At 33.5% G+C, this 23,669-nt stretch overlaps 1 protein-coding gene across 4 annotated transcripts in view; it reads right to left on the reverse strand.

The window, feature by feature from the left end:
* The window catches only part of TULP4 (TUB like protein 4), a 211,357-nt gene that overhangs the window by 21,333 nt on the left and 166,355 nt on the right, over window positions 1–23,669 (reverse strand). For all 4 annotated transcript variants that reach the window (XM_031937561.1, XM_031937559.1, XM_031937560.1 and 1 more), the window contains 5 exons: window positions 14,743–14,967; window positions 13,605–13,839; window positions 7,607–7,751; window positions 5,088–5,232; window positions 4,213–4,306 (listed from right to left, as the gene is read on the reverse strand). In XM_031937561.1, coding sequence (XP_031793421.1) covers window positions 4,213–4,306; window positions 5,088–5,232; window positions 7,607–7,751; window positions 13,605–13,839; window positions 14,743–14,967 — 844 coding nt within the window. The remainder of the gene's footprint in view (window positions 1–4,212; window positions 4,307–5,087; window positions 5,233–7,606; window positions 7,752–13,604; window positions 13,840–14,742; window positions 14,968–23,669) is intronic.

A 23,669-nucleotide genomic window follows, 5' to 3' on the forward strand; every position in this document is an offset into this window, starting at 1 on the left:
CTAACAATTCTTTCTGATGTGCTCCATCAGCAACCTCCCAAAAAGGGAAAAATGTTGGTAGGTTGCTTACTGGAAGTGTCAAATAATATTTCGAAGCCAAAATATTGGTTCTTAGCACATCTCAGTGATGAATGAGTCCTAGAAAAAGCAGGAAGGACTGGACATTCTAAGGTGGTGGCAAGATTTTGCTGAACATCAATTGATTTCTCTCTTTTGAAAAGGATAACTTCTATCTGAGTGACCCAAGGACATATTACTTATACTCTAAGAAGGATTTAATTCATGTTCCACAAATTGTCAATTTGAAACTGCAATTTCATTCAGACTATTAAACAGAAATAATGTAATCATTTTCTTCCTGTGTTAAATCATAGTTTCCATTTCTTCTTTTACAGCTTGCCTATGTGTATCTTTTACCACTAGTTTAGTGAGGAATGAATCTTATTTTATATATTTATATTAGACTGCACATATCTTGGATTTCAGAAATTTGCTACAAATACTTTTCCTTCTTCTAATATTAACTATATTGATTCAATTTGTACATAAACTTCCAGTGTCATGTAATCAAAAATTTTTATTTTACCTCCTAAGAGCTTTGTTATTATCCCTTGTTGGATTAAGAATTTCTCCTTCTAACCATACTTGTGAAAGGTATCTCTACTGTCTGATCCTTTAATTTATGACATAATCTTTTATAATTAAGTCATTCATTCATTTGAAGTTGTGTGAGATGTTACTTTAAGTCTCTTTTCTCAGAAAGTTTTTTATTTTTCCAAGTAATTTTTGTCAAATAATGAGTCCTCATTCCAGTAGTTAAGTTTTCTTCAATTTTAAAAAAATAAACACCATGTTATTATGCTTTGGGAACTTGTATACCTAATCTGTTTCACCTATACACTTAAAATATGTACATATTTTAATGATTAACAAGTTATTTTGATGATTAAAGCACTGTATGACCATTATTTGAGATCTAGAACCTTTCTTCCCATATAAAAAATTCTTTCTCATAAGATTCTTGATCTTTTGTCACCTTCAGAAAAATTCTATTATAATTTTATCTTGCATAAAGTAATCACTTAGTACATTATAGTAATTGCATTGTATCTGTAAATTATTTATGTAGTAATGCCATTTTATTACATTCTGGTTATGGCATAACCAGAACAATTAATTCTTCTCCAAATATTTAAATAGTTATTTCCATAAAGAGTGTTTCAAAGTTGTATTCATGTAATTTCAGTGCATGTCTTGATGAGTAGACTTTCAAATATTCCTTTCATTTTATAGTTATTTTGAATAAAATATCTTTTTATTTCATATCTAGATTTCGTTGGTAGTATAAGAATGGCTGAAGAGATCTGTGGTATTATTTTATATCTGCTACTTCATTAACATTATTTCTGCTGGTTTTTAATTGAATTTTTAAGGTTTTCTAAATAAAATCACATCATCTGCAAAAAAAGCAATTATTGTTTCTTCTATATATGTACTTTCTTATTTCTCTTAATTGCCTTACTGATATAAATAAAATTTATAAAATCATTTCAAATAATAGCCTGAATAACAACTATTCTTACTTTACTCCAATCTAATTGCAAAGGTCTCTTAGCAGTTTTCCAGCAATGATAATGCTGTTTATTTAGGAAAAGCCCACTTATTCACTTCAATATCTTTTAATATTTTTTTTTTAACATAAATGTGTTACATTTTGTGAAAAGCTTTTTATGAACCTATTATTATTATAATCATATGATTGAGTGTTTTATTATTAATGTGGTTTATTTCATTTATAATTTTCCTAATATTGAACCAAGCTTATATTCTTGGTATAAACACAATCCTGAAAAAAATGTGTTATTGTAGCCTTTTTGCTAATATTTTAAATTCTTTCTATTTTTTATTCAATATTTTCCAATAAATATTCATTAGAGATAATGATCTAGTTTCTTTTGCTAACTTACTGCTTCCTGGTTTAATTATTAGGAGTACTGTATTTGTCTCAAAGAAGGACTTTGGCAGTGTAACAGCTTTCCCTATTTTTGCAGACATTTTATATAATTTTCCTTTGCACATTTGACAGAATTCATTTGCAAATGATTTGTCATGAGATTCTTTACAAAAAAATTTATCTATAACTTACTTTATGTTTTTTTAAGACTGGGCTATATGCGTTATCTATTTTTTAATTTGGATATTTTGTATTTCTGTAAACATCATTTTATTTTATTTATGAGATTTATTGGCATAATTGTGCAAAGTAGTTTCCAATTATTTCCTTTATTCTTTCTTTTCTTGTGTTTCAACTGTCCATAAATAAGCAATAATGCCTAACATATTGAGATGATTGCAGAGAGAATGATATATGAAAATTATCCTATAGATTTTAATTATGCTGGAAGATAGCTTTTACTTAGACAGACTCAAGATTTGAAAATCACACTGAACAAAACTAATAAGAAATGAAGAAAGCAAAACACCAAGAATGATAAAAAATAATGAGCCAATATTGTGAATAAAAATAACTTTAAAATGACAACACAATTTGGATAATATAATAGTCTTTAGAAGCTATAGCTTCCTTCATACTTCCCTCATCAAGATAATACCAAAGACTAAGATTATAAACTGCATTATATACACCATCAGATGCAAGTGCTATGAGATTTGTTTTACTTAACTCATTTTCTTTGTTAAATAAAAAAGTTCTATAGGAGATATAGGAAAATATCTAAAAATTAAAATCAATAAAACATTTTAAAATAAAATTATAGAAACCTTATTAAGACCATATAGGAGTCAAGTCTTCTATATGAGAACTGTGGTAAAATGGTGTCATGTTACACTTTGTTGAAGACCTACATACTCTTGAAAGAATCAATTAAGAATAATCATGCAATATAACACGAAGACCCTTGTGTTATAATTTGTTGTTTTGTTCAGTTGTTTCAGTCATGTCCGCCTCTTTATGACTCCATTTGGGGATTTCTTGGCAAAGATACTGGAATGGTTTACCATTTCCTTCTTCAGCTCATTTTACAGAAGAGGGACTGAGGCAAATGGGGTTAAGTAAGTTGCCCAGGGCCACACAGCTAGGAAATGACTGAGGCCACATTGGAAGTCAAATTTTCCTGATTCCAGACTTAGCCCTCTATCCACTACACTACCTAGCTCTAAACTGCCCTTAAAAAATGATCCTTTGTCATAAATCTTTATATTTAAGGTACATACCTATTTATTATCATTAATGAAACAATCAATCGAGACAGTGTTGACTAAAAAATAATATGCTTGAGGCAGCTAGTTGGTGTAGTGGATACAGCACCAGCCCTGAAGTCAGGAGGACCTGAATTCAAATCTGACCTCAGACACTTAACAGTTTCTGGCTGTGTGACCCTTGACAAATCACTTCACCCCAATTGCCTCAGCAAATATATATGTGCCTGAGATCTCTGTTCTCTACTCCAATTTTGTCTCTAATTTATTCAATGATTCTTGGATAAGTTTTCCATCTTTCTCTTAGACCACATCTAAGGCAAAGAATAAAACTTCTCCTTGAGAAGATTAATTATTAAGCTCAAAACTATATTTATTAAGAGCCATCACTATACTATTTGGCCACACAATCTTCTATTACTGTTTTCTTTCTTACTTTTTTTGGTACTATGTTTCTTTTAACTTACAAGCTTGGAAATAATAATACCACAAAGATATCAAAAACAAAGGTTCAAAAAAAATCCTAAAAGTTTCTTGTGGCTTTAATAGGATATTGTTTCTGTAACTTTAATTATAATCAAGTATCAAAAAATAAAACTCTAATAACCCCCAAAATGCCCTTTCTAAAATTAATTTATATCATTTTCGTTTATGAGTTTTGAGAAACTGTATTATCTAAAAAGGAAGGAATAGGCATGCAATGCCTGCTACGTGCCAGGAATTTTGAGATTAAATACTCATATTATCCTTATTTTATGGGAGATGAAACTGAGGCAAAAAGTTAAGTGACTTGCATAGCATCACAGAGTCAGTAATTGTCTGAGGCCAGATTGTGAACTCAAGTCTTCTTGACTCCAGTTCCTGCTTTCTATCTATTGTACCACCAGCTCAAGATCGAAGGGAAAATAAGACTACAGAACAACAGCAATCCATTTTCCATTTCAAAACCAGATTTGTACATTAACAAATAGAGAACATCAAACAAATTTTTACCTGCACCAAGGTTAGTTGGCAGGAAAGTAGCCAAACCTACAATCTTAAATTTGGTTCCCCAGATATTAGATGTAACCTGAGCAAGATAGTTGTGCTGTGAAGAAAAGAAAAGAAGAATCACAAATCTTTTTATTATTTTCTTATTTGCCAGGAGCACTGAATACATATAATCAATTTTAAAGCAAACTATTTCTCAGAACAAATATCAACTCAAATATGTTCTTTTACAAGCTTCTCCTTTGGGGGACTCTTGTCTAGTGTATTAGGTGTTACAGAAAAATGTCCTCTTCCTCTGGAGCAAATAGAAAAATACTCTTATGTGGGAATGTGTTTTTAATCTTTTTGTCTTGTCTTCCCCACATTTCCCTTATCTGGCCACCACAATGCTATCTGAAAAAACAGCCAGGAAATGTATTTTGACTTTGGAGTCTATTCCCTTATGAAAACTACTTAAAATTACCATTACATAATAAATCTTTTTTAGTAAATCTACATGGTTATTAAATATCAACTCAAATACTACACTGCTAACATTCTTAGAATAGTTACCTTGTAACTGCCAAGGCCAGTCTCAGGGCCAGTTTATATCTGTAATTATCAGCCAGATTTTCAAAGAACATTTAACATCAGTACCTTCTACCTGGAAATAGCATTTCATTTGCAAACTGGAAATGGAAGGACTAGAAGAAAGCCTTTTTCTCTCTGAACACATTTTATTTTTGTTCATTCCATAATTACCTCTCTCTACCCCACCAGCAGTCATCAAGGAAAAAAAAAATACATAAGGAAATCAAAAGACGTATGTAGAGTTTATAAAAACCAGACAGGTGTCATAGATACAAAAAGACAATGTGAGCCTGGGGCGCTAACATTACCTGAGTGATATCTTCTAGTGGAAACTCTCTCCGAGTTAGGCTTGGTGAGCCAATTGATGGTTTCCTAATTGGTAACCGTGGGGACCTGGATATCTCTTGAGCAGCTCGGGTTAACTTTGGAGATTTTCGGGCTTCAATGTTGATTCTGCCAGAAATCAGGGTTAAATATGATTAGACACTTACAGGTAGAAATATTTAAACTACAAAACCACTTATCAAATATTTGTCTCAAACCTATAAAATGTGACTTTTAATACCTTCCTCCCGTGTTAAATAATCATTTGTTTTTCTCATCTATGGACAGTCCTAAAGGCTAGGCTGTCAATTTAGCAAAAATATATCAGTGGCATGATATCCTATTTCCTTTGTTTTTATAAAGAAAAGAAATCAATAGTTGAGTTTATTCAAATAAATGACATCCATATATACTTATTGTGTATCTAAGTTATATTTTAATATATTTAATATCTACTGGTCATCCTGCCATCTAGGGGAGGGGGTGGGGGGGGGGGGTAAGAGGTGAAAAATTGGAACAAGAGGTTTGGCAATTGTTAATGCTGTAAAGTTACCCATGTATAAATCCTGTAAATAAAAGGCTATTAAATAAATAAATAAATAAAAAAATAAAAAAAAACAAAACAAATAAATGACATCAACAATTCCTTCCAAATGTTTTGATATTCAGTGATACAGTGGATAGAGCACTGGATCTGAAAGATACAGTTAAAATTTGAAATTGAATGAATTATCATCTGACTTCAGATACCTACTGTGTGATCCTGGGCAAATCATTTAACCTTTATTTACCTCAGTTTCCTTACCTGTAAAATGGGGGTAATAATATTGCCCACCATCAGAATTGTTACAAGGATCAAACAAATTAAGAATTTTAAAGCACTTAGCACAGTGTTTGGCACACACTAAATGCTAAATTATTACTGTTGTTATAATCTCATCAATTGCAAAGGAATGTATAGAGCTGGACACATTATAGTTGCTGATAAATAATAGAGAAAAAACAATAGTTTTCACTTTTAGTCATATATGTGTATGCACATGTGTATTCATGCATGCATGTGACCTTTGTGGCAAGTATCACATAAAAATAGAATTGAAGCAGATGAGGAAGAATGTGGGAAGACATCTCAATATAGAAAAAAACAAGACAAAACTTTATGTCCTTCATTGTTACACTGATACTTTATTTACATCTTGATTTCAACAGACTGAATTAATAGTGTTTACTACTAGCAACATTTTAAGCAATAAACCTTAAATTATTCTACTATCTGAAGGCAGTTGAGCAAATCCCTGAGGGCCAATTTCTTCATTTAAACATGAAGATGATAGTAAGTAATGTGAATCTTTCTATAAGAAAATGTTATAAAGTTTTAAATAATAGCTACAAAATACAATAGGGAGGGGCTGATAGGTGGTGCAATGGATAGAGCTCTGACTCTGAAACCAAAAGTTCCTGAATTCAAATTTAGCTTCAGACTTTTGACACATATTTGTCATGTAGCTATATGAGACATAGCTGTGTGACTCTGGGCAAACTAAAAAAAAAAAAAAAAAAAAAACAATTCAATACATGATGTTTTAAGAAAAGGAAAGTCCTTTTCCTCATAACAGTCCCATGAAGTAGGTTATGCCACATTACTCCATTTTACAGGCGGAGAAACCGAGTTTCCAAGAGGCTAAGTGACTAGCTCATTATCATACAGCTAATGAGTTTCTGGGCAAGCCTTTGAATCCTGATCTTCTGACTCAAAATTCTAGCACTCTACCCACTACATCCGATGTTCTTGAAATCAAATTACAAGGTAATAAAGGTTTACAAAAAAGGTATAGCCATGGTGTAATAGTGTTGAGACCAAGCCCTATACTGATGATGTCAGAGCATTTTAAAACAGGAAAGGATTTTTGTGATCCTCTAGTACGACCTTCTCATGTTAACAAATGAGTAAACTAAAATCCAAGGAAGATAATTAATTTGTTGCTCACTATCAGACAGCTAGTTAGAAGCAGAATTGGAACTAAAGCTGAGGGCTCCTGACTTCTACTGCTTTGCTCTTTCCACTAACAGTACTTATTCCCATAATGCTTTTATCAGTCTTTAAGAAAATTCCTTAGGGAGCCAGCTACTACTAAACTTTTTTTTTAAATTATATTTCTTTCAATTAGAGGGTTATAGGTATTTCATCTAAATATTCTTCATAATTCTGAACAAATCATGACCTATTTATATTTCTAATTTAAGTTGGAAAAAGTGATTTAGAGGAGTATTCCTACTAAATACAGAGTGGAGTTTCAAGAGCTAGATAGGTCTAATTCTACTCGGTAGAATCTTTCTAATGAAAGATCTTATAAAATCTTTCTCTATCCTAGCCCTTATCCACTCTTTCTTGTAGTTGCTGTAACAATCACAATGACAAGTAATAATGTTTGCATATATATAAATGTACACAGAGATACTTATACAATGACACACACAAAAGCTTATAAAAAGCTGAGATTACCTGGGGAGTTTAGGTGATTTGCTAGCCCTAGAGATTTTGGGAGATTTCTTGGCAGCCCAATCATCACTCAGCTCAATATCACTGGAGTCTGAACAGTTGCAGCTGTCAATCATGGTAGAAAGCAAACTGTTTCCATAGATTTCATCTAGGAAGACAGAATATCCCATCAAATTTAAGTGATACTATGTTAATGTTATGATCATACTCTATTCAAAAACATGTATCAAGCATCCAACAGATTATCTCTATAGGGTAAATCCTTTTACTTACTAAGGCTGGATGTAGAGAAGGGTGTATCCTTTGGGAAATAAGGGTGGTGATTTCAATTTAATGCCTCATAGAATGTGCAAAATAGTATGGCAGTTTTTATTCTATTAACTACTGGAACCAAAGGGGATGACCTGTCTATTATAACTCAAGCGTATAGAGGAAATTCAATTGAGTTCACACCTGGCTCTTAAGACACTCCACTGGAATTTGTGCTAATTCTAGGGACCAATGGAGCCTTCAGGATTTGCCCCAGAGAGCTTGCTCTCTTGTTAAATGTTGTGGGAGGTTTGGTTAGCCCCAGCTCATGCTGGGGATGCAAAAGAAAAAAAGGTCAAATTCAGGGATTCTCAATTTTGAGTTTCTCAATCTGAAAATGTATTTCTTTATAACATCACAAATTATGAAAAGAACAATGAAACTATTTGCTGATAATGAAGCTGGAATGGTAGTAGGTTCAACCTATACTAATTGTGGTGGGATATTTGTACAGAATGCTTAAATAAACCTCAGCAGCAGCAGCAGGAGTCAAGTACATCTTAAACTTTTTCCACTTGCCCAAGTGGATTTTTGACCAAGAATTTTTTGGCCCAAGAAATTTTTATGTGATCTTGGATCTATAGGTATACAAATTAAACATTTACTGATAATAAATCACACTTTTACCACCCCCACATTCAATTGTGAGACCTCACATGAGCTTGCAACTAGTTGGGCTTTGAAGTAATTGTGCTTACCCAATTCCAAATCACCTTGCTAGGTAGCTAATTTTAATCTAAGTAACATACTACTGAGGCAGAGCAAGATGATTTTCAGTGGAAGCAGCTGTGAGCAAAGTTACATAGTTTTAAAACTGTCTTTAGTATCCTTTCTACTACCTTTTCTGCACTTTCTACTCTTATCTCCAGATCTCCAGTACTGTTCAAAGCTATCTACTTCATTTTTGCAGCTTACTCAGGTTGGCCATCCATCCTCCTAAGAACTCCCTTGTAATTAACACTACCATTATCTCAAAGACAATAAATAATCTTAGACAGCCCTAGAAGGAAAAGAAAACAAAAAGAGGATTATTCACACTAAGATTCAAATGACTGAAAGGTTTATTGGGACATTTGAATTTTAAGTCTCCCTCCATGATGCTCAAAAGAATTTACAAAAAATTAGAGGGAAGGATAGTTACTGAGACCAAGGACTTTCAGGTAACCTTTGTTTAATCCAGATTTTCTTTCCTCCCCAAAAGTCCAAATGAGGCTTTGCAATTTGTTATATAACTTTTAAAAGGTTGAAATACTGCTCAAATCAAATTCATCACTGAATTAGAACTTACCCGATTTAGGTTTTGTATATTTTCAGTAGACAAGATGCAAAAATTCATAAGCTTTCTGAGTCTTAAGCACACATTCCAGCTTCCATGGGAGAAGTAATAAAAGGAGAAGAAAGCTAAAGCACTTAGGAAGGCTTTGGAATTTTCAAGAGCAGAGACTGAATATATGAAGGGAAAATTCAGGAGAATTTAACAGAAATTGAAGAAAAATGTAAAGTAGGAATCCAAATGAAAGAAAAGGGTTAGAACTAAAGAAAGAAAAGGAAGTGTAACTGAAGAGTGCTAGGGAAATGATGAAATACTAGTACAGAAGGATATGAAAAGGAAGAGCAGGAATAGGATTAAGAGGTCTTTAGCGAAGGGAGAACAATGAAGATTTAGAACAGGAGATATAAATCTGTTATAAGAATTTTTAAATTTCCTTTTACTAATTTTTATTATGGAGGTTAGCCACCTGTCAAGGTGATTTGGAATTGGCTAAACAGAATTAACTTGAAATCCAACTTCTTAAATTTTGAGTTGCAAGCACATGTGAGGTTTCACAATTGAATGTGGGGGTGATAAAATTATGATTTATTATCAGTAAATGTTTAATTAGTATACCTATATATCCAAGATCACATAAAAATTTCTTGGGCCAAAAGGGTTAGCAAGTGGGAAAAGTTTAAGAAGTACTTGATTCCTGCTGCTGCTGAGGTCTATTTAAGGCTTTAAACATTTCTCAGAAAAGAAGCCAAAAGGGGAGTCAAGACCCACCTCATTTGAGGATAGCAACTCTCTCCAATAGTAGCTACTCTGAGACATCCAAATCTCACCCCTCAAGTGGCCCACAGTTAACCCTCCAAGTGTATTTTAATCTGTAACCTTAGTTAACTACACACTATTTAAGTAGGTCTGTTCCCTCAGAAGAAGTAAGAAATTGTGATCCTGTTTAACTTTATTCAGCTTTTACCACCTAAGATTATATAAAGTTGCTGTATGTCAAATATTATTTTTCTTCCTCTTTAATGTATTATTATTATTATTTTGTCTTTAAAAAGGCTCCTTATGTTGGAAGGGATATGGGAAAACTGGGACACTGATACATTGTTGGAAGAATTGTGAATACATCCAGCCATTCTGGAGAGCAATTTGGAACTATACTCAAAAAGTTATCAAACTGTGCATACCCTTTGACCCAACAGTGTTACTACCGGGCTTATATCCCAAAGAGATCTTAAAGAAGGGAAAGGGACCTGTATGTGCACGAATTGTTTGTGGCAGCCCTCTTTGTAGTGGCTAGAAACTGGAAACTGAGTGGAGGCCCATCAATTGGGGAATGGCTGAATAAATTGTGGGATATGAATGTTATGGAATATTATTGTTCTGTAAGAAATGACCAGCAGGATGATTTCAGAAAGACCTGGAGAGACTTACAGGAACTGATGCTAAATGAAATGAGCAGGACAAGGAGATCATTATATACTTCAACAACAATACTATATGATGATCAATTCTGATACACGTGGCCCTCTTTAATAATGAGATGAACCAAATCAGTTCCAATAGAGCAGTAATGAATTGAACCAGCTACACCCAGCGAAAGAACTCTGGGAAATGAATATGAACCACTTCATAGAATTCCCAATCCCTCTATTTTTGTCCACCTGTATTTTTGATTTCTTTCACAGGCTAATTGTACACTATTTCAAAGTCCAATTCTTTTTGTACAGCAAAATAACTGTATGGACATGTATACATATATTGTATTTAACATATACTTTAACATATTTAACATGTATTGGTCAACCTGCCATCTGGGGGAGAGAGTGGGGGGAAGGAAGGGAAAAATTGGAACAAAAGGTTTGAAATTATTAATGCTGAAAAATTACGCATGCATATATCTTGTAAATAAAAAGCTATAATAAAAAAGGCTCCTTAAAATCTTAATCTTTCTTTGATCAGGGTTATTCTTCTGAATGCACAAATATAATAAAATCTAAGTGTATTTCTCTATGCCTTCTGTGTTATGATAGATTTATTCGATAGCAGTAACCTATCATACAAATTCAGGAAAATATTCTTCCCAGTTTGTAAACTATCTCTTACAGTTTGTAAGAGAAGGTAAGAAGTAAATGAAACAAGGTTTTGCAAGGGTAAATGTTGAAAACTATCTCTGCATGTATTTTGAAAATAAAAAGCTATTCAAAATAACTGTATGGATATGTATACATATATTGTATTTAACATATACTTTAACATATTTAAATGTATGGATCTGCCTGCTGCCATCTAGGGAAGGGGGATGGAGGGAAGGAAGAGGAAACTTGAAAAAGAGAGTTTTGCAAGGGTCAATGCTGGAAAAATTACTCATGCATATATCTTGTAAATAAAAAGCTATAATTTTAAAAAAAAGAAAATAAAAAGCTATTGTTAAAGATTAATTATTTTTTTAAAAAGTGAGTGAAAAAAGGAAAAGGAGGCTACATATGACTGTCAAATTGTTAACAAAGTGCTGACAAGTTGAGAAGAAAAATTAGTTCAAGAGTTAAAGAAATCCACAAGTGATTAGTCACAGCAATTCTCTAGCAAGGCAAAGACTAAGGTTCTCACTTTCCAAAACAAGAGCAGGGAGAATTCTATAGTGATGTGTTGAATGTATGCTTATATTTCTCTCATGGCCAAGTCATGGCTACCAGTGCCATAAGTATAGTTTCATAACCATCTCAGAAAAGATTAAGGGGCTCAGGGATTCCTTTCCCTTTTATGTGTTCCAGGCAAAAAATGATAAGGGCCTGGAATAAGCATGATTGTCATGTAAATGGAAATAAGGAGATGAATATGAAAGATCTTGTTGGCAAATGACAGGATAAGAAAATGAGGAAGGAGAAAGAAGCAAGAATGAATTTGAGGCTGCAAACCTGGGAGATTAGGAGGATGGTGCAAAGAAGGCCCAAGAAGAAAGGAGAATTTGGGGTGGAAGTAGGAGGGAGAGAAAGGGATAGAGAAAATAATTTGTTCTATTTAGATACACTGGATTTGAAATACCTACTTGGAAACATCCAAAGGTCAGGTGGTGATGTGGAACTGATGCTCAAGAGAAAGGGCTGGATAAATAGATCTGAAAGTCAGGTGTATAAAAATAAGAGCTGAACACATATAAGCTGATGAATTTAATGAGGAGGAGAAAGTTGGGAGAGAAGAAAGCTCTAAACTTATACATGGAAGATGAGATATAGGTGATAATCCAGCTAGAGAGACCATGAAGTAGAGGCTAGACAGATAGGAAGGAACTATGTCTATCCTTCTCTATCTTGGCATAAAATATTTAAAATCCTATAAAGCCAGAATTTGCATTTTAAAGCAGCTTTTTATAGAAACACATAAAAATAAACAAGGATTTGGGGGTTCAAATTTCTAAAGACAGTTAATTATCTGAAGTGAAATTTGGTTTTGAATTTCAAATACAAAATAATATCATCATTCTTACTGTACAACCACTGTAGTCTTCCTTAATCAGAAAATTCATGCAACTGCAAAAGCCACTAAGCATGTTACATGTTATGTTATTCCTTAGACTCTACCAGCATTTTAAAAGATCTTAAAACAAAAGCCTACCCAAATTTGAATAAAGTAGCAGAGCTGAGGAATTTACATATTGGTACTAAATTTAAAGGCAGCAAGATGGCTTAGCAAAGAAAGAATTGGGCCTGGAGTCAGGAAGACTTAAGTTCAAATCAGACCTTAGACTAGTTGTAGGATCTTATGCAAGTCATTTAACCTCTGTTTTCCTTAATTCACTAGAGTAGGAAATGGCAAACCATTCCAGTATCCTTATAAAGAAAATCCTATGAATAATATGGTCCATGGAGTCATGAAGAGGTAGATACAACCAAATGAATGAAGTTAATTTTAAAAATGAATATTCTCCAACTGAACTTCAAAAATTATAGTGTACAAAAAATCTGAAAATCAAGTTTATAAGGAAAATTATATTAAATCATTCTAGCCAAAATGTGGTAATAATTCTTAGAGTGGAACAGTTCCTATTGCTATTATCAAAGGCAATGCTGAATAGGTACAATACTTCAATAATTAAAATATACTCAAGGGAATGTGAAAATGTAAATCTGATGAAAAAGAGGATATATCAAACTTTAATTTTCTGAAAGTACATCCAAAGAAATTCTTGGTCAGAGACTGTATATTACATTTTGATGCTATGATTTATGATCTAGCTTTAAGGATTTTTTTTTTGTCCTTAGCCTTTTAAGAGCTTACTTGTTATGAATAAATACTTTTATATTAATAAGATAATCTTAACAGAGTAATTTCTTCTGACCCTTTATTACAATAGCATTTTACACATATATTACTATAACTCTTTAAGGTTCCTAACAACACCCTTCTCCTAAAAAGGCATCCCACCTGTTTTGCCATCTGTTTTTGGATCCATGATGACAAATTCTGGTCGAAGCTTGCTTATACGACGCCCTTTCAGAATGGGTACTAATCCACCAAGATATTCCAAGTAGAGAGTATAACAAGGCCCCCCTACTTCTGGATCATCTTCTGTCCGCTTCATGGTACAATGGAGTCTTTCATTACCGGCAGTTGGGTAGCTGACAAAGTCTCTCATATTGTTGGGGTCTGGAATAGGGGGCTAAAGGTGAACATAGTTAAGAATAGATATTACTTTAGTGAAGGGAGATACAATGGCAGCTAGGTTGTGAATATTAACTTGTAGGTATAACCTAAAAGAGCCAACATGGAAAAGAAGAAAAGGTGCTAGATTTTTAATCTGGAGTTTAAATATCAGTTCTTACCTTTCCTTTTTTCCCCAGGTGACAAGCAAAATTTCTTTTCTTTCCCTTACTTTCCTACAAACCCGAATTATATGATTAAAAAAGGAAAAATAAAATCCTCATAACAACTTAGCACAAATAAAACAAATTCCCAAAGGGGATATGCACTTCTCTGTCTTCACTTTAAGGACATCAGGCATCTGAGAGGAGATAGGGAGCATGTTTTCATCACAGTCCTTCTACTAAGGAGAGTTCTAATTCCTACAGTTTCTAGCTGAGTCCATTAAAGCTGGGTCTCAGTTTCCTCTTCTATAGAATGAGGATATCCCTTATACTTCCGACTTCACCATCTGATCCTCACAATAATCCTTTGAGGAAGATGCTCTTATTATCCTCACTTTAAAGATGAGGAATTTAAAACAGAGAGAAATTAAATCACTTTCCCAAGGACACAGATATTAAGTGCAGGATTTGAACTCAAGTTTTCTTGACTCCAACTCCAGCAATTTATTTACTGTGAAACCCTGCTATTTCATGAGAAATAAGGTTCAATATTGATGTTAAATGTAGTAAGCAATGAAACACAATAGGATTTTGTTACTGTGCCTTTGCCCCTGGCTTTCCATTTTTAATTTGCTCTTTCCTTGTTGGCATCAGCAGGTAGATCTACTTTCTTTGTTCCATGAAGTGCTCCTGTCATTTATTGGAGAGAGGAACAAAATATGAGTGCCCAGAGGAGTGAGGTGTTAGGTTTGTTTTACCTTAATTGTTGGAATGAAGGCAGTAGTGAGGTATGAGCACAGCCTTGGTGGCAGGGTTAACTTGCTGATATCCTTGTCATCCCTAATGGAGCTGGAAATAGCTTGCTGGCACAGGAGTTGAAGACTAGAGACCCGGTGTTCTACACGAACCACGTACAAGGCAGGTCCAGATGCCATAAGTAATCGTGAGTCTCGGTGGCCCCAACAAATTGAGATTATGGGACGCTATAGAAAGAAGATATTATAAAAGTTCATTATTTTATTAAGCAAAGGGGTCTGTTTCCCAGATCTTTTCATAAAACATTATTTAATCAATAATGTTATCTAAACAGTGTTATGGCCCAATATATTTATAATTTAAAATTTGGTCTCAAGAATATCTATTCATTAACAACCATAAACAAGAGAATGGGTGTACCTTAGGTTAGGAATTAAGAGATTTTAAACTTTGGTCTACCTCAGTGCCTGGTACATACCTGGTACATGTACATCCTAGGTACATGTACATGTGTATGTGTATACATATATTGTACTCCAAAGCTCCAACAGCAAAAGTAGAGTTATCATAGCTTCATGGTACTAGTTTCTATTACCTGGGGAAGGGTCCTGGGAGGGAAAGGCAAGGTAATGAGAAAGGATAGATATTTTCTTTCTTTTTACTGAAATGGAAGGGGAAGAGTTAGAAGCAATTTTTTTTTGTTCATTTGCTTGCTATAAATTAATTAATTTACCTATTTATTTCTAAATAGTGCTTTAATTTCTTCCCCGTTGCATGTCAAGAAAAAGTTTATTTTTTTTTTAATAAAACTGTTAGTCTTGATTTTAACATACAAGATTTTGAGTTTCAATTCCCTCCCCGCCTCTCCCCTCCCCTTGTCAGAAGATGGTAGGCATTTTGATGTAGTTATACATGTGCTATCATGTGAAACATATTTACATACTAATCATAGTTGTGAAAAAACCAATTAAAAGGAAAAAATACAAAAAAGAACAAAATTAGTGAAAAAATAAGGTTTGATCTGTATTCAGAGTCCATCTTTATCTGGAAGTGGATAGCATTATCCTTTGTGAATTCTTTGTATTTGTCCTTGACCATTGTGTTACTGAGAAGAGCCGAGTCAGTCATAGTTGATCATCTCACAATGTTGCTGATACTGAGTACAATGTTTTCCTGATTCTGCTCATTTCACTTTGCATCAGTTTATACAAGTTTTTCTAGGTTTTTTTTTTTTTTTAATTTTACCTGTCCATTTCTTATTGCACAAGAGTATTCCATTACATTCACATACCACTGTTTAGTCAGTCATTTCCCAATGAGTATCCCCTCAGTTTCTGATATTTTGCCACCATGAAAAGGGGTTCCTATAAATCTTTTTGTACATATAGGTCCCATAAAAAGGGAAAACTTTTTATGATCTCCTTTTTAGGATACAAACCTAGTTAGCAGAAGTACTGCAGAATCAAAGGGTTGCTTGTCCTTTGGGCAAAGTTCCACATTGATCTCCAGAATAGTTGGACAGGTTCACAACTCCACCAATAATGCATTAGTGTCTCAATTTTCTCACATCCTCTCAACATTTGTCACTTTCCTTTTTTGTCATATCAGCTAATCTGATAGGTGTGAAGTGATATGCCAGAGTTGTTTTAATTTGAACTTCTCTAATCAAAAGTGATTCAGAGCACTTCTTCATATGCCTATAGATATGTTTGATTTCTTTATCTGAAAACTGCCTGTTCATATTTTTTTGACCATTTATCAAGTAGGGAATGCCTTGTATTCTTATAAATTTGCCTCAGTTCTCTATATGAGAAATAAGGCTTTACCATTGTTTCCAACCTTTTTGCTTCCCTTCTAATCTTGGTTGCATTGGTTTTGTTCATACAAAAATTTTTTAATTTAATATAGTCAAAATTATCTACTTTGTATTTTGTAATATTCTTGAGCTCTTGCATCATCATGAATATTTCCTTTTCCCATAGATCTGACAGAGAAACTATTCTTTGCTTTTCTAAATTACTTATGGTACTTAATATTCTATTTACCTCTTCAGTTTCCTGTTTATTTTGTGAATTGGATTTATTGAGTTCTGAGAGGAAACAGTTGAGATTTCCTACTAGTACAGTTTTGAGGTCTATTTCTTTATGTAATTTACTCAACTTCTCCTTTAAAAATCTGGATGATATACCACTTAGGACATATATGTTTAGCATTGTCTATGATAATTTTTAGTAAGATGTAGTTTCCAAAAAAAAAGGTGTAGTTTTCTTCCTTACCTCTTTTAATTACATCTATTTTTGCTTTTACTTTATCTGAGGTCAGGACTGCTGCCCCTGCTTTTTTTTTTAAGTTTCAGCTGAAGCATAATGGATTCTGCTCTAGTTCCCTATCTTTATTCTTTCAGCTTAAAATATGTTTCCTGTAAAAACATAGTGTAGGATTATGGTTTTTGTTCCACTCTGCTATCTACTTCTGCTTTTGAGAAGAGTTCATTCCATTCACATTCACAGTTATGATTATTACTTGTGTATTTCCCTCCACCCTTATTCTTCCTCCTGTTTGTTCTCTTTCCTTTCATCCTTTCCTTCCTGTTAGTAATCACCCTCTACTCTCTTTACTTGATCTTTTCTCTTCCTACTTCCATGATGGATAAGATAGATGTATATATTCAACTGATTGTGTATATTATTCTCTTTTCAAGTCAACATTGATGAGAGTATGGTTCAAGTGATGCTGCTCATTGCTTACCCTTCCATCTTCCCCTTTACTGCAATAGATTTTGCGGCTTCTTCATGTAAAATAATTTACCTCATTCTATCTCTTCCTTATTTCAGTGTATTCTTCTCATCCTTTTTTTTTTTTTTGATACCATTTACTTAACTTCACCTTATACCCATATACCCTATGTATATTCCTTCTAGCTGTACTATTAGTGATACAGTTTTTAAGAATTATAGATATCATCTTCCTGTACAGATATAAACAATGTAGCTCTTCTGAATCTCTTATATCTTCTTTTCCATTTTTATCTGTTTATGCTTTACTTGGGGTCCGGATATTAGAAGTCAAATTTTTGATTTAGTTCTGGTCATCTCCTTATGAAAGCTTGAAACTGTTCTATTTCATTGAATGTCCATTTTTTCCTGTTGATGCATTATTCTTAATTTTGCTTGTTGTTGTAGTCTAAGTACTATATTCCATGACCTTTAGTCCTTTAATGTTGCAGCTGCCAAGTCCTGTGGAATCCTGATTGTAACTCTCTGATATTTGAATTTTTTCTTTCTGGCTACTTGTAGTATTTTTCCCCTCAGCTGATAGTTCAGAAATTCTGATATAATGTTCCTTGGAGTTTGGGGGGGAATCTCTTTCCTTACATGATTAGCGGATTCTTTCCATGTTTATTCTTCCCTCTGGTTCCAGGATATCAGGACAGTTTTCCCTGATAATTTTTTAAAAGATGCTGTCCAGATCCTCCTTTTGATTATGGCTTTCAAGTAGTCCAATGATTCTGATATTGCCTCTCCTGGATCAATTTTCCAGGTCAGTTGTTTTTCCCATGAGGTATTTTATATTTTCTTCCATTTTTTCATTCTTTTGAATTGTTTGATTCTTGATGAAGAATCTTGATGACTCTTGATGAGTTATTAGCTACTACTTGACCAATTCTAATTTTAGGTATTGTTTTTCTTAAGTAGCTTTTGTACTTTCTTTGCCATTTGGCCCATTGTACTCTTTAAGGAATTGTTTTCTTTAGTGGATTTTTAAAAATCTCCCTTTCTATATAGCCACTTTTACTTTTTAAGCAGTTTTCCAAACTGCTGATTCTTTTTTTCCATAATTCTCTTGCATCACTCATTTCTTTTCCCAATTTTTCTTCTACTTCTTTTATATGATTTTTAAGCTCCTTTTTGGGCTCTCCCATGAATTCTTTCTAGGCTTGCGTTCACTTACCATCTTGCTTTGGGGTTTTACCCACTGATGTTTCAACATTGTTTTCTTGTTCTGAGCTTGTTTGGTTTTCCCAGTTACCATAATAACTTTCTATGGTCAGATTCCTTTTTCTTTTCTTTAAAAAATTTTTATCTTTTGACCTTTTACTTTTCTTTTAAATGTGAGCTTTGCTTCCATGGCAGAAGGAGTACTGTCTTAGACTTCTTGTGCCAGTGGCTTAGCTGTTTACCTAGTGCTGCACTGATGTTGCTCTAAGGCTCAAGAAAGGCCTTCAAGTTTGATGCTATGCTGAGAAATTGGGATGGAGGCTGGTTGGCTTTGCTGAAGGCTGTAGAAGTCTGGCAGCTTATCTGTTGCTAAGCTGAGATCCTGCTGGTAGTAACTGGCACATGCTGAGGCCTACTGCAGTGTTTCATGTGCTTCCCTGGAATGACACTAAAGCCCATGGTGGTCCGGCAACTGGAGGATGCTCACCTGTGCCCTTAGTTGTGCCAATGAATATGGTGGTCTGGCATCTAAAGGACACTCACTCAGGGCCTCACCAAAGCATGTGGAGGCCTGGATGCTGAAGGATGCCCATCCACCCAGAGTGATGCCATATCCCCGAGGTAGCTAAGCTTCTGGAAGAGCCATGCCCATCCCAGGGCTACATGAAAGCCCATGCTGGTTCCCTGGCCATATCAAGGGACACAAGGAGTTCTGGTGTTGGTGGTCATCCCCTCTACCACATAGGGGCTCAGAAGGTGGGGCTAGCTGCTGGCTCATGAGGAAGTTGCCTTTCTTGGACTGTGGCTCTCCTAGTCGAATGAAGAAGACCCCTCCTGCTTATCCTCGAAGTTTCCTGGGCTAACATATTGTTTCACCTTCTTCCTCTGCTGGTTCCACCATTCTAGGATCTATCTTGTAGTGCTTTTTTATGGTTTCCGAGAGATGAACATGGAAGAATTACAGCAATTCACTGCTTACTCTGCCACCTTGGCTCCTGGAAGTTTTCTATTGGGATCAGTTTCTAATGTTTCACTTCCTATCTTATGTCTCTTCTTTACAACTACTGACAATGTGGTCACAGATGGGAGGGAAGATTCACAGGGTCAAGAAAATCTATGATTCCTATAAAAATCAAGACTGTTTCTTATAAGAAAATCCAAAGCTCAAAGTTGATATTTGATAAGATTAATCCAGAGAGAAGAATAATGTGAAGAAAATACAGGATAATTTACTAATTCTCATCACAGCCTATGGAATTCTAACTTCACTAAGTCCTGAATGGAGCTCAAAGATGAGAAACTGGGCACCATATATTTTTTTAATTAAGTTTTTATTGGAGTCTTTTAACTTTTCACATCACCATAATTTCTTCTAGTACACTTCCTTATCCCTGCTCTTACAGAACCATTCCTATAAGAAAATTTTGTAAAGACAAAAAGAAAAAAAATCAGCATAACTGATAGATTTCCCCCCCCCAAATCACATGTATGTAATGAATAACACATGCAAAAAAGATAGGGTTAGGCTATCTTCTTGTATCTTTCCTTTCCACGTATGCTTTTTTTTTTTTTTTAAATAATATTGAAACACTGAACTTTTGATATCTTTTCATGGATGTTCTTTTTGCTCACAAAGCTATAGTCATTGTGTGTGTTGTTTTCCTGGCTCTGCTTAATTCACTGTGAAATCAGTTCCTGTAAAAATTTCCATGCATATTGATCATATGCATCATTTCTTACATTATAATCCATTCCCCAACTGATGAATATTTACTTTGTTTGAAATTTTTTATCATCCCAAAATGCTATTACAACTATTACAAAGGTTTTGGTGGATTGGGGACTTTTCTTCTTAATACTTATAAACCCTGTAAAGGACTCTTTAGGTCAAGGAAATACACATTTTAATCACTTTATTTGCAGCATTTAAAAATGCCTTCCAAAATTGCTTTCCTGATTCATAGCTCCAGCAACAATATACTAGTGCATCTATTTTACCCAATCTCTAACATTGATCACTTTCAATTTTTTATCATTTTGTCAATTTGCAGGATGACATGAAATTTCAGAGTAGTTTGGATTTTTTCATTCTTTTTTGTTATTTGTGACATAGGGCATTCTTTCATAAGGTTGCTAACATTTTGCAACTTTTCTTATGAGAAGTGTTTATTCATATTCTTTGACCACTAGTCAATTTGGGAATGTTCTTTGGTTTCACATTACTTGCATATCTTAGATATCAAAGATTTTTTCCCCTTTTAATCATTTCTTTTTTTTATACCAGATACATTAATTTTGTTTGTGCAAAAACTTTTCACTTTCATGTTATCAAGTTATCTACTTTACCTTCTATAATTGACTCTGTCCTCTCAATTGTTTAGAATACATCTTCTACCCATAGCTATGAGATATGTGCCCTCTTGCTCTTCTAATTTCTAATAACATATTTACTTAGAACATAGTATGGAATATGATATTAATTATAATGGTATTAATCATATTGGTCTAAATGTAATTTCTACCAGACTGCTTTCTAGTTTTTCCAGGAGTTTTAAATAAAAAATGTATGTATGTTCAATTTATTGAACACTGGAATACTGCTTCTGATTCTCCTTTGTCTAACAGTTTCATTGATTTTTTATCTTTTCCCACTTGGCTACTATCCTGGACCTGAAGATTTTCAGAAACTCATCATTCTGCATAATGAAATCAACTCTACAATTCTTATCTCTTCAGAATCTGCTGCCACTTGGTACCATCCCTCCTCTCTACCTGGAGAGAATAGAATATGGACACTAGCAACATCATTTCTGGTCCTACACTTTTAAAGAGAAGACTCAGGGAATTCATCTAATTATTTTCCATCTGCCTACTTTCCTGGACTTAAAAAATCTCTAGAAACTAATCATTCTGCAAAATGAAGCAAATTTTGAAATTCTAACCTCCTCAGAACATTTCCTACCCTGGCTGCAGGAATTCATATTGTCCCCAAGTTGGGTAATCTTTTCTTCCTTTTCAGTTTTTTTATATATTGTATTTCTCCATTAGAAATGTGAGTTACCTGAGGGCAGGAACTCTCTTACCCTTTTCTTTGTACCTAAATATTATACTCAATTGTACCTAATTCTTGACACTGTGCCTAGCATATAGTAAATACTTAATAAATGCCTACTGACTCTTATTCCAATCTACTCTTCTAGTTTTTAAACCACACCAAATGGCTTTAATAATTCTTGCATTATAATATAGTCTGAAGTCTTGAAGTACTATCCTCCTTTCATCCCTACCTGTTCTCACAATTTTCTTTGATATTCAAAATCTTTTCTTTTTCCAAATGAATTGTTATTATTGTATTGAATTCTATAAAATAAACTTTGAGAGAGTAGTAAAATCAACTTTGGTACAATTGTCATTTTTATTATTTGAGCAAGTTCAGCTACAAACACTGAATAACTTCTAGCTATTTAAATGGATCATTATTTCTTTAAGGATCTATTCATACTTGAACTCATATAAGTCTTTTGGGTGCTTTGGTAGAATGATTCCCCAGTTTGCAAAGTTATTTAGAATGGGATTTCCCTTTCTATTATTGCTTTTGTGATTTAGTCATTATTATGCTGAAGTGTTCTTCATTTTTAAGGATTTATTTTGCATATAAAATATTTGGGAATTTACTTGCTAAGACAAACCCAGGAACTATATAAACATAATTACAAAACAGCCTTCACAAAATAAAGGTAGATCTAAATAATTAGAAAAATATCAATTGCTCATGGGTAGGCTAAGTGAATATAAGAAGAGTAATAGTTCTGTCTAAATTAATTTACTTATTTAGTGCCATACGAAGTTTCAAAATATTATTGTATAGAGCTAGAAAAAATAACTAACAAAATTCATCTGAAACAACAAAAGGTCAAAAATATCAAGGGAAGTCATGGGAGGAATGGAAAGAAGAGGGCCTAGCTGTAGCAACTATATTATAAAGTGGCAATCATTAAAACTAGTTGACTGACTAAGAAACAGAATGGTGTATCACTGGAGTATGCCATTCACAAGAATAATAGTCAATGGCTATAATAATCTACCATTGATAAACCCAAAGATTCCACCTTCTGAGAAAAACTCACTAGTGACAAAAATTGCTAAGAAAACTGAAAAATAGTATGACAGAAACTAGGCACTGACTAACATCATATACCCTATACCAAAATAAAGCCAAAATGGGTCCATATAGACATTAAAAGATAATATAATAAGCAAATTAGGAGGGCAAGGAATAGTTTATATATTGATCAATGAAGAAAAGAAAAATTCATAACCAATTAAGAGATAGAGAACATTTTGAAATGCAAGACGAGTAATTTTGATTATATTAAATTTAAAAGTTTTTGTACAAACCCAATACAATCAAGATTAGAAGCGAAGTAGAACACTGGGAAATAACTTTTATAGCCAGTTTTCCTGATAAAAGCCTCATTTCTAAAATATATGGAGAACTGAGTCAAATCAATAAGAATACAAGTCATTCCCCAAATGATAAATGGTCACAGAATATGAACAGGTAGGTTTCAGATAATTAAAAATTAAAAATGTTCCAAATTGCAATTTATTAGAGAAATACAAATTAAAACAAATCTGAAATATCATTTCACAACTATCAGATTGGCTAATATAACAGAAAAGGAAAATGATAAATGTCGAAGAGAATGAGTGAAAACTGGAATAGTTAACACATTGTTGGAGTTGTGAATTAATTCAACCATTCTAGAAAACAATTTAGAACTGTGCCCCAAAAGCCATAAAATTGTATACACCCTTTGACTCTGTAACACCTCCAGTAGGTCTGTATCCCAAAGAGATCATAAAAATGAAATTATATACAAAACATGTTCAAAAATGTTTTTCCATCAGCTCTCTCTGTGGTGGCAAAGAACTGAAACAGAAGGGATACTCATCAATAGGAGAATGGCTGAATAAGCAGTGGTTATATA

The sequence above is a fragment of the Sarcophilus harrisii genome, chromosome 4, assembly GCF_902635505.1.
Source record: "Sarcophilus harrisii chromosome 4, mSarHar1.11, whole genome shotgun sequence".
Taxonomy (NCBI): Eukaryota; Metazoa; Chordata; class Mammalia; order Dasyuromorphia; family Dasyuridae; genus Sarcophilus; species Sarcophilus harrisii.